At 48.1% G+C, this 10,551-nt stretch overlaps 1 protein-coding gene across 1 annotated transcript; it reads left to right on the forward strand.

Moving 5' to 3' along the window:
• The first annotated feature begins 6,932 nt into the window (after nucleotides 1-6,932).
• LOC109571690 (major allergen I polypeptide chain 2-like) lies at nucleotides 6,933-8,979 on the forward strand. The gene is made up of 3 exons (XM_019978213.2): nucleotides 6,933-6,996; nucleotides 7,518-7,750; nucleotides 8,911-8,979. The coding sequence occupies exons 1-3, from the start codon at nucleotides 6,933-6,935 to the stop codon at nucleotides 8,977-8,979; spliced, it is 366 nt and encodes a 121-aa protein (XP_019833772.2).
• Nucleotides 8,980-10,551: the final 1,572 nt, after the last annotated feature.

The raw sequence follows: 10,551 nt of genomic DNA on the forward strand, positions 1-10,551 counted from the left end.
GAGGGGCCTGCAGGCTTTTTTGGAGGGAGGCTTCTGGTTGTGAGCAGGTAAAGGTGGATATGTCCCAGGGAGTTTTCCTTCAATAGAACAGAGATTGTGGGGTTTCCCTGGAGGCCTGAGGGCAGTCTTCTGGGATAGAATGGGGGACACTGCTGAGGACCACCTGACAGAGCTCTGGAGTGACTCCTGGGATGATCCCTGTCTGCTTCCTCCCTCTGGCCCTTGGATGCTTAGAACTGAAACAGCAGCTTGTTCCCACCACCTCTAGGGCAGCAGAGAGAGGACTGATCCTGACTCTTGACTCTGAGCATCTCAGGCCTGGGGAGGGCAGGAGGGCAGTTTGGAAGCAGCTGCCTCTTGGGGGATGTGTGGCAGGAATGGCCATTTGATGTCCAGGGAACAAGGAGAAATGTGGGGTTTAGTAGGGTTAAGGGACTAAAGGAAAGAACTGATGTTTGGAGAAGGGAAGGACTCAATGTGAATGGATTGCAGCAGAGTCAAGTTTCTGTGCTGGAGAGGCGGGAGTCAGGGAGGCCAGAGCTGAGGCCCTAACTTCAAAGGCAGGTGGTGCCACAGAGTCAGGAGGGCCTGGAGGGTCCCAGGCCTGTGACCAGGCAGAGCTGAGCAGTCAGGGCCAGCTCAAGAACTCCAGGGCTGGACTGAGTTTTCCTGCAGGATCCTTTCCCACACTGTGGGTGTCGGCCACATCCTCTACCACCTCATTCATGAGGATCTTTTTGCTCCCAGCTTCCTGGGGAAGGGCCAGGGTGGAGAGGAAATAATGCCCCCCACTTCCCAATGCCCTGAGCAGACCCCTGACAGCCTTGCCCACATACAGGCCCCACAGGCACATCCACACACAGCCTGACCCACCAGCACATTGATAGCATCCTGCTTATCCTGTGGTGTCAACTTCTCATCAGTACAGCTCTTTAGTGTATTGGCAGTTTCCAGTACATCAGAGTTTTGGTTATACTTTTCAACTTGTTCAACATAGGCCTCATGGCTTCCCGATATGTACAGGTCAACAGTGTCCCTCAAGGCTGGACAGAGGTCATCAAACTCTGAAACAGAAAGATATGGGGACCCTCCCTATAAGGCACTCATCAGAACACCCTATTCCCTTCCCACTCCCGACATGCTCAATCCTGCCCTGGGAAGGTGTCAGAACCCTTGGGGAGCCCAGGTCGCAGCCATTCACTTCTGCCTGCGATGAGGAGCAAGGCAGCGCAGAGCAGCAGGAGAGCTCCAGCCTGCGTCATGGTGCCGGTGGCAGGTGCTCCCTATGCTCCTGGAGCCCTTTTATGCCTGTGCTTGTCCTCACCCCAGGGGTCCTGTGTTGCATGCTTCCTTTTTTCAGGAGATTCTGCCAGGCCACAGCCTGAAGTTGCCCGGGGCTGCATAGGAGGAGCTGTGTGTGTTGGCAAGATGCTAGTCCTTGAGTCCACAGAGGGCACTGGCTCAGCCCCCTGCCCCCTGAGGGGTCTGTGGGAGGGGCAGCCGACTCAGGAATATTAACAACCGAAAATCCCCTGGTTGACGAAAAAGGGCAAAAATGCTCCCCAACCAGGCCTCCTGAGTAATGGCCAATGACAGCTTCCTAGAACAACACATGACCTTGAAGACAGGCTGGTGTGGACTTTATGGGTTTTCAGGAAGCTCCATGCTTAGGAATGGTCTCACAGGGAGAAAGTGCCAGGCAGGCAAGAGCTCAAGCCTTGAGCCCCCGGTGAGGCTCTCTGGTGGCTCTTGCCCTGCCCTGCTGTTACCACTGTGTCCTTGATCTTGTCAGTAGCTTATGTTAGGCCACTTACCAGAATCCATTTCTGGAGCTCTGAAGTCTCTTATATGTGCTGGCCCAGAAGTTTCTAGTTTTCCACTCTCTGACATACATCACAGCAGGATCCTCTATGACCCACCTCCCAGAATATTGGAAATAAAAGCAAAAATAAACAAATGGGACCTAATTAAACTTAAAAGCTTCTGCACAACAAAGGAAACTATTAGCAAGGTGAAAAGGCAGCCTTCAGAATGGGAGAAAATAATAGCAAATGAAGCAATGGACAAACAACTAATCTCAAAAATATACAAGCAACTCCTACAGCTCAACTCCAGAAAAATAAACGACCCAATCAAAAAATGGGCCAAAGAACTAAATAGACATTTCTCCAAAGAAGACATACAGATGGCTAACAAACAGATGGCTAACAAACAGATGGCTCAACATCACTCATTATCAGAGAAATGCAAATCAAAACCACTATGAGGTACCATTTCATGCCAGCCAGAATGGCTGCAATCCAAAAGTCTACAAACAATAAATGCTGTAGAGGGTGTGGAGAAAAGGGAACTCTCTTACACTGTTGGTGGGAATGCAAACTAGTACAGCCACTATGGAGAACAGTGTGGAGATTCCTTAAAAAACTGGAAATAGAACTGCCTTATGATCCAGCAATCCCACTGCTGGGCATACACACTGACGAAACCAGAAGGGAAAGAGACACATGTACCCCAATGTTCATCGCAGCACTGTTTATAATAGCCAGGACATGGAAGCAACCTAGATGTCCATCAGCAGATGACTGGATAAGAAAGCTGTGGTACATATACACAATGGAGTATTACTCAGCCATTAAAAAGAATACATTTGAATCAGTTCTAATGAGGTGGATCAAACTGGAGCCTGTTATACAGAGTGAAGTAAGCCAGAAAGAAAAACACCAATACAGTATACTAACGCATATATATGGAATTTAGAAAGATGGTAACAATAACCCTGTGTACGAGACAGCAAAAGAGACACTGATGTATAGAACAGTCTTATGGACTCTGTTGGAGAGGGAGAGGGTGGGAAGATTTGGGAGAATGGCATTGAAACATGTATAATATGTATGAAACGAGTTGCCAGTCCAGGTTCGATGCACGATACTGGATGCTTGGGGCTGGTGCACTGGGACGACCCAGAGGGATGGGATGGGGAGGGAGGAGGGAGGAGGGTTCAGGATGGGGAACACATGTATACCTGTGGCGGATTCATTTTGATATTTGGCAAAACTAATACAATATTGTAAAGTTTAAAAAAAAAGTTTCTAGTTTTCTCTTGACCTATGCCTGCCACCTGGTAACTTTGATAGGACCTCATTCTACACAGAAATATTTTCTGCAGCTTCTTTTTTTTTTTCTTTGACTTTTCCTTTTCTATAGAGTCTAGCCCATTAACAATTTTATGATAGTTTCTGCTGGACAACAAAGGGCCTCAGCTATATATACACATGTATCCATTCTTTCACAAACTCCCCTCTCATCTAGGCACTTACAAAACATTTAGCAGATTTCCCTGTGCTATACAGTTGTTCCTTGTTGGTTGTCCATTGTAAATACAGCAGTGTGGACCTGTTCATCCTGAACTTTCTATCTCTTCTCCCCATCCTTGCCCTGGTCAACCATAGGTCATTCTCTAAATCTGTGAGTCAGTTCCTGTTTTCTAAATTAGTTCATTTATATATTGTGTCTTTTTAGATTCCACATATAAAAAGATGTCATAGGATGTTTCTGCTTCTCTGTCTGACTTACTTCACTTACTTATGGCAGTCTCTAGGTCAATCCATTTTAGAAGCCTCTTTGTACTCTTGAGTGTGCTGTTCCCACTATCTCCTCTCCAGAGCTCCCACTTGAGGAAAAGTGAGGCCCCTTCTAGGCCCAATCTCTGGGCCAGTTGCACAACCAGCCCTGCACTGTTGCTGCCTCTGTGAACTTATCCCTGCTTTCTCTCCTCCCTCAGTGCCTCCTGTCTGCTTCTTGACCTAAGTGTGCTCCTGCAGCAGGGACTCTGAACATGGCGCCTTCCTGGCCTGGAAGGCTCTTCCTCTAGTGGCTGCAAGATTCATTTCCTCATCTTCAGGTGTCTTCAAGTATCATAGGGCACAAATTTCCCCACACTATTGAGCCTGCCTATCAAAGTGTCCTGCCTCCATCTTCCCCTGACAGCCCTCTGTCTTCTTCCCCTGCTTCATCTTCACCCACAGTGCCTTTTCCCTTGGGGTCACTGTCTTTCCCTCCCTCTTAGATGATGAAGAGCTACAGGAGAGCGAGAGCTATGCTGTGTGCTGCTGCATATCCAGGACTAGGAGAGGGCCCAGCATTCGGTGGATGTTGCACAATGTTTGTTAGAATAATAGCAGAAATATTCCATTTCTCTGGAGTCAATAAACAATAATATTTTTAGTTCTATTTACTATAGATGTGCTTATGAACATTGCCTGGGATTAAATTAATAAGGTAAAGGTTTAAAACACTTGGTAAATCAGAATCAGGTATTTTCTCACTTGAGGCACCTGGCTGACATTTCTCTGAGCCACCTGTGGTGGAGTCTGGTTTGCTGAAAACCTGATCTGAAGTTGGGTTGCAAGGTGTGTGACAGCAGTCGGAACCGTATGGCATATAGGATTCACATCCGGTAACTGCTCTTGGCAAAGAGGCACTAAGTACTGAGCTGCAGTGACAGTTGGCCTAGTGGAGCCCATCCTTGCCATGGCTCCTTTGCCTGGGGGTCACCCCTCTGAAGGTTACCCCACAAGGGGCTCAGGGGGCTGCAGATGTGTCTCAGAGGTTCCTGGGCAAGAAGGTGAACACCCCAAGGCCCAGGCTGCACATGCTGGCTCTTTGTCTTTGGCGACAGGACTTCCATGTGGTGGGACCCCTGCCCATGCATCCCATGCCTCCTATCCTTCTGAAGACACTGCCCCCAGTGCCCTCTGCAGCTCTGTGAGGAGAGGAGTCAGGGCCTGGGGTGGTGAGTAACAGAGGTGGCTGCAATGGATCAAGCCCAGTGCCCTTCTGAGGGTGCTACAGGTTCCTCTGAGACATCTCTGGATCATGGGGACTTTTGGTGACATCATGGTGAAGAGCTGGGCAAGGTCAATGGAGGAATGCAGTGCATGTAGCTTTTTTCTAATGCATGTTGTTTTTAAAATAAAATTTTAAAAGTTGCAAGTATTTCTCACAGTGAGAAACAACATTGGAGCATTACTACTAACTAAACCTCACCCGCTATTTGTAGTTTACCAGGTTGTCCATTAATGTCTCTTTGGGTCCCAGCATCCAGTCCATAACCTACACATGCTGCATTCATTGTCATGTGTCTCCAGTGTCTTCTGCTCTGTGGATTACTCATTCTCTCCTGGTCTGTCGTGGCCTTCACAGTCTTGAGGAGGATTGATCAGGGATGCTTAGGGACTGCCAAAAGCTTACTTTGGCTCCTGTACTCATAATGTCGAGTGTGGTTCAGACTTTGGGTTTTGAGGAAGACACCACACAGGTGAATTGCCCTTCCTGTTTCCTCACTCGGGGTACACATGACAGCTGTGTGTCTTACCACTGGGGATATCAGCCTTGATTAGTTGATTACGTTGCGTTTGCCAGGTTTCTGCACTGTTTTCCCCCTCCCCACCTCTTCTCTTTGAAAATAAGCTACTCTGTCTAGCCCACACTTGGGCGGGGAAGGGCTGTCAGTTAACCCTCCTGGAGCGGATGATTTCTGTCTGTTATTTGGGATGTTTCTGTAAGGAATGGTTGTCTCCTCTCCCACATCACTTCAGGTTAGTTTGGGGTGCTGGGTCTTTGTCTTGCTGTGTTGGTTCTATGTTTTGGCACAAGGACCTTCTGTTTGCTGAGCATGTTCTCTCTAGTTGGTGTGTGAAGGTTTTAGTTGTCCCAGGGCATGTGGATTCTTAGTTCCCTGACCAGGGCTTGAACCAGTGTCCACTCCCTTGAATGGTGGGTTCTTAACCACTGGACCACCAGGAGAGTCTCTGTTTATTTGATCATTCATATGTCAGTATGGACTCAGAGGTATTAATTTATGCTTTGGGTTATCATCTAATACTCTGTTATTTATTTTGTTTCTCAAACTGTTTCCAGTTTGGCTGTTGGGAGCTTTCTCAGACTTCCTTCAAGAGTTTTTAAGGACCATCTCATCTCGTTTGAGCCAACAAACTGCTTTCCTAGCCTGAAAGGTTGAGTTTGACTTTTGAGAGAGGTTTCACACACAGAGTGCCACCTCTGGTGGACTCAGCTCTCTAGGCCTTAGAACTCCCGTCCCCAGTGTCCTTTAGGGCTGTAGACCTCAGAGTCTGTGCCCCAGGAGCAGAGCCCCAAACCCCACAGCTTCTCCCTGATGTTCCTGGATAGACTGCACATTGCAAGCACATCCCGAGACCAGGCTCACTGTGGAGGAGGAAGGAAAGCCAGGAGAAGGGGCAAGGCTGCTCAGGAGCTTGTTCCCTTAACGGCCTGAGGAAAGCTGGTGGTGTGATCCAAAACTACAGAATTACCAGTGCCTGATGAAACTCACATGGCCTCACGTCCTGCGAGTTCTCAGGTTGGAATGATTTGGAGCCCAAAGCTGCTGTCCACCAGTCCTCAGCTGTTTAGATATTTGGGCTTCAGTAAGGCCCAGCTCCACACTCTTATCTCCAGAACTTAAACCTGGGGGGAAAAGGAAGGATTCTCAATGACCTTTTTTCTTCCTGAGAGTAGTGTAGATCTGTCCTTGGCCCTCCTGTGATTCTATCTGCTAGTTTGGGAGAGTGCTGACCTCAGGGCCAGGATAGGTTGGGGGAAGGTTGCTAGGAAAACGAATGATGGTTGGGGCTGGGACAACAGAGCACTTGGCTCCAAATAGAATCGCTTGGAAATGTCAACTCAACTTGATCTTTGGCAAAGGTACTTCCACATTTTCTCCATGAGCTCTGCTCTCAGAGCAGGAAATGCTTCCCACTGTAAACACCCCGAGGCCCCAGGGAGCCACCTGTGCCAGGTGCCTGGCCACAGGCCTGTGGTCCTCCTGGGAGAGATGTGGGCTGGGCTTGGGGAGCTAGTGGTGTATAAAGCAATAGATACCCTGTCCTGAGCAGCGCACTCCAGCCGCCGCCATGATGAAGGGAGCACTGCTTGTGCTGGCCTTGATGGTGACCAGAGAGCTGATCTTCCAGACAAGTGAGAGTAGGAAGGAGGGACCGAGGGGCCCTTCTAATCCTTGCCTGATGCCGTTTCACTGCATCTTCCCCAGTCCTGTCCGAGCTGCTTCTAGGGTCAGATTCAGAGGGCAGCTGTTTGATCAGTGCCCAGGAGTCCTGCACAGACTGCCTTAGGCTTTCATTCTTTGTAGAGGGGATGGTGTGGAGCAGGAAGGGTCATTAGCCATGCACACCCTTGGGGATAGTTCCTTCAGGTTAGTGTTGCTTAATGGAAAAAGAGAAGCAGGCTGATGATCTTGAGGGCAGTGGTCAAGGGTAGAGGGGTCTCCAGACCCAGCCCCTCTTGCTGCTCCCTCTGCTGGGAGTGCCTCATAGAGAAGGTTTTCTGTCTGGGATGTAAGCAGTCCAGGGAGAGGGCAGGTCTCTGAGGGAAGTGAGTTTGGAAGTTTTGGATGTGTAAGTTCCTGTCAAGTGGTGGGGAAACAGGAACCTTCTGACATGGCGATCCTGTTGATGAGGTGTTTTCTGTTGTGCCTTCAGCGGAAGCCTGCCCTGTGTTTTATGGAGTGTTTGGCACACTGATCCTTGGAAGCAAAACGTTGTTGAATACAACACTTGATTTTGTTGCTGCTACCGATGAGGAAAAAGCAGCTCTAGGAAAAATCCAGGATTGCTATGATGAGGCGGGATTTGATGACAAGGTTTTGGATCTGCTACTCATGATAATTTACCCCTCCTTAACCCCCGCCCTGAGAATTCACAGGCGGCATAGTGTAATGTGCCACATGGTAATAGATCATGCTGTCATGGGATATGAGACAGAGAAGACCTATGAACAAAGCACAATAAAACCTTTGCTCCAGTGTGCATCACCTATAATATGCAAGCACAATCCACCTGCACATCCAGCATCCCGCTACCAAACCTGTTCATATCATGCCAATTAACTCACACCGAGTAGGGGACTGATATCAATGTAATATGCCAAGTGTGTTGACTTGTGTGATTTTTTTTTTCTAGTGTGAGAGATGCTAGCATTGGAGGACTAGAATTTTAATCTTTGGCAGGAAACCAACCATTTAATATACACATGTGTAGGAGTCATGTCAGCTCTATTTAAGGAATATTGAAAAGGAGCCCCTGCCTTAAGAGTCTCTTTCCAGGATGAGATTCTCTGGGTTTGTAAGGTTTATGACTTATCGCCAATTCACTTCATCTTGTGCCCACTCAATTGGCCATTGCTCTGGCTCAGACCCCCATTTCCACTGACATGGTCTCTGTGTCTACAAGCCAGATTTTCCACTGTGGTGTTTTGGTGCCTGAGACTCCTGAGGAGGCTTCTAGGTACCTGCGGCTGCTCACTTGGGCTAGCGATGTATCTCCTAATGGCCTAGCTCTTCTTTCTTGTTCTTGTCACACAGTATTGGAGATTGTGAATAGTCTCTCAGCTTATTTTTCTCAAATTGTTAATTGTTCAAAATGAGAGGTTTTCAAGAACCAAAGTTTCATGCACTAATAGGAGGTCACAGGGCACATGGGGTTGTTTACAATACCTGCATGTATATTTCGTCCACCCAGCACATCTGACAGAAGAGGATCAGGTGGAGAATATGTGACCCAAACCTAGATACCAGCACTTTGCTCCTCCATCAGGACCAACCCTGGCTGTGCCCTGCTAACCCTTGTCATCTCCTCCTCTCCCTGGTGTGGCTGGTGACTCTGTCTCCATCCTGACACCTGTGCCTGGGCTCTTAGGGAGCCACCTTACCCCTGGTGCCTGATGGCAGCCCCCTTCAATGGTGGGTCTGTGGACAGAGGTTCTTACTGGGGATGGGGCTGAATCCCTGAGGGTGAAGGGTGACATGATCCTGGGGAGACAGGATAGCCTGGCTGTGTGCTCAGATCCTGTCCCTCTCCTCCTACTCCCTTCCAGGCTTCCATCAACTTGAGTACGGATTGCATCAAACATTCAGTGTCCTCGGTGGTGAATTCCATTTTCTGAGCCATACTCAGTATGCTCTCTTTGTTGACATAGTCTTTGCAAGTGATGCCTCATCTGCACTGGATCTTCCTGCCCTTTTTCCTTCTCAGCTGAAGTTGGAATCTAGACACCTTTCCCCGCTGATATGGCCTTTATCAGGTTGACTCTAATAAAATAACTGCAGCTTTGCTCAGTGTTACCAGTGTCTGTGTGCTGAGGGGATAATGTGAGGCAGGAGGTCTTGGATGATGGTGGGGAGAAGTGGCCCATGTTGTCATTGAGAGCATGGGGACTGGGGTCAAATAGCAAAAGTGTAAACCTAGGCCCTGTCACTGGCAAGCTGTAGGAGCATGGGCAAGTTTGTTGTAAATTTCTCAAGTCATTTTGTTATCTGCTAAACAGGGATTATGTGTGAAGATTAAGCAAAATAGCAGATATGTAACCCCAACTTCATTATCTTGAAAGGATGAAATTGTTTTTTGTGGCCACAGATAGCTTATCTCCCAGTCTGTCCTTTAGCACAGTGGCAGAGCCTCCAGTCCTTTAAATGTCCCTCGGGTTATTGACAGGAGACTCAGGAGATGACCTTAGCAGGCTTATCAGAGGTCCCCTCTTTGTCCTAGTGGCATTCACCATTTTCTGCTTCTTAGGTGGGTGGCTTGAGGAGCCAGACCTTTTCTTAGGAACACTAAGTACCTCTGCTGTCTTTGGGTTCTTCCACAGGGACCAGTACCCCCATTAAGTCTTAGACCAGGAGGAAGGGAGTGGATAGAAGAAGCTACCCCAGTGGGAATGTTGTTTCTATGGAAACACCTCATGCTGTGAAGTGAAAATTGCAGAATTGCCACACGGGCAAGTGTCCTGAACCCTCCAGCCTACTTCAGAAATTATGAAATGCATATTTCACATTACCATAGAAGACTTGGAAGGATAGGACTAGGTTTTATCCCTGTTTCCAAGGGTCTAGGGTATTGTCAGACTACTGTCAGAATGGCCCACAAAAAGAGTGGCAAAACTGGTAAAATGTCTCAACCTTCTGGCCAGGCAGGCATAAAGTCACATCAGTTCAGTTCAGTCATTCGGTCATGACCGACTCTTTGCAACCCCATGAACCGCAGCACATCAGGCCTCCCTGTCCATCACCAACTCCCGGAGTCCACCCAAACCCATATTCATTGAGTTGGTGATGCCATCCAACCATCTCATCCTCTGTCGTCCCCTTCTCCTCCTGCCCTCAATCTTTCCCAGCATCAGGGTCTTTTCAAATAAGTCAGTTCTTCACATCAGGTGGCCAAAGTATTGGAGTTTCAGCTTCAACATCAGTCTTTCCAATGAACACCCAGGACTGATCTCCTTTAGGATGCACTGGTTGGATCTCCTTGCAGTCCAAGGGACTCTCAAGAGTCTTCTCCAACACCACAGTTCAAAAGCATCAATTCTTCTATGCTCAGCTTTCTTTATAGTCCAACTCTCACATCCATACATGACCAATGGAAAAATCATAGCCTTGACTAGACAGACCTTTGTTGGCAAAGTAATGTCTCTGCTTTTGAATATGCTATCTAGATTGGTCATAACTTTCCTTCTGAGGAG

This window comes from Bos indicus, chromosome 18, assembly GCF_029378745.1.
Source record: "Bos indicus isolate NIAB-ARS_2022 breed Sahiwal x Tharparkar chromosome 18, NIAB-ARS_B.indTharparkar_mat_pri_1.0, whole genome shotgun sequence".
NCBI classification, from domain to species: Eukaryota; Metazoa; Chordata; class Mammalia; order Artiodactyla; family Bovidae; genus Bos; species Bos indicus.

Coding starts and splice junctions, on each gene's coding strand:
- LOC109571690 (XM_019978213.2), top strand. CDS start 6,933: ATGATGAAGGGAGCACTGCTTGTGCTGGCCTTGATGGTGACCAGAGAG. Junction 6,997..7,517: donor AGAGCTGATCTTCCAGACAA/GTGAGAGTAGGA, acceptor TTGTGCCTTCAG/CGGAAGCCTGCCCTGTGTTT. Junction 7,751..8,910: donor GAATTCACAGGCGGCATAGT/GTAATGTGCCAC, acceptor ACTCCCTTCCAG/GCTTCCATCAACTTGAGTAC.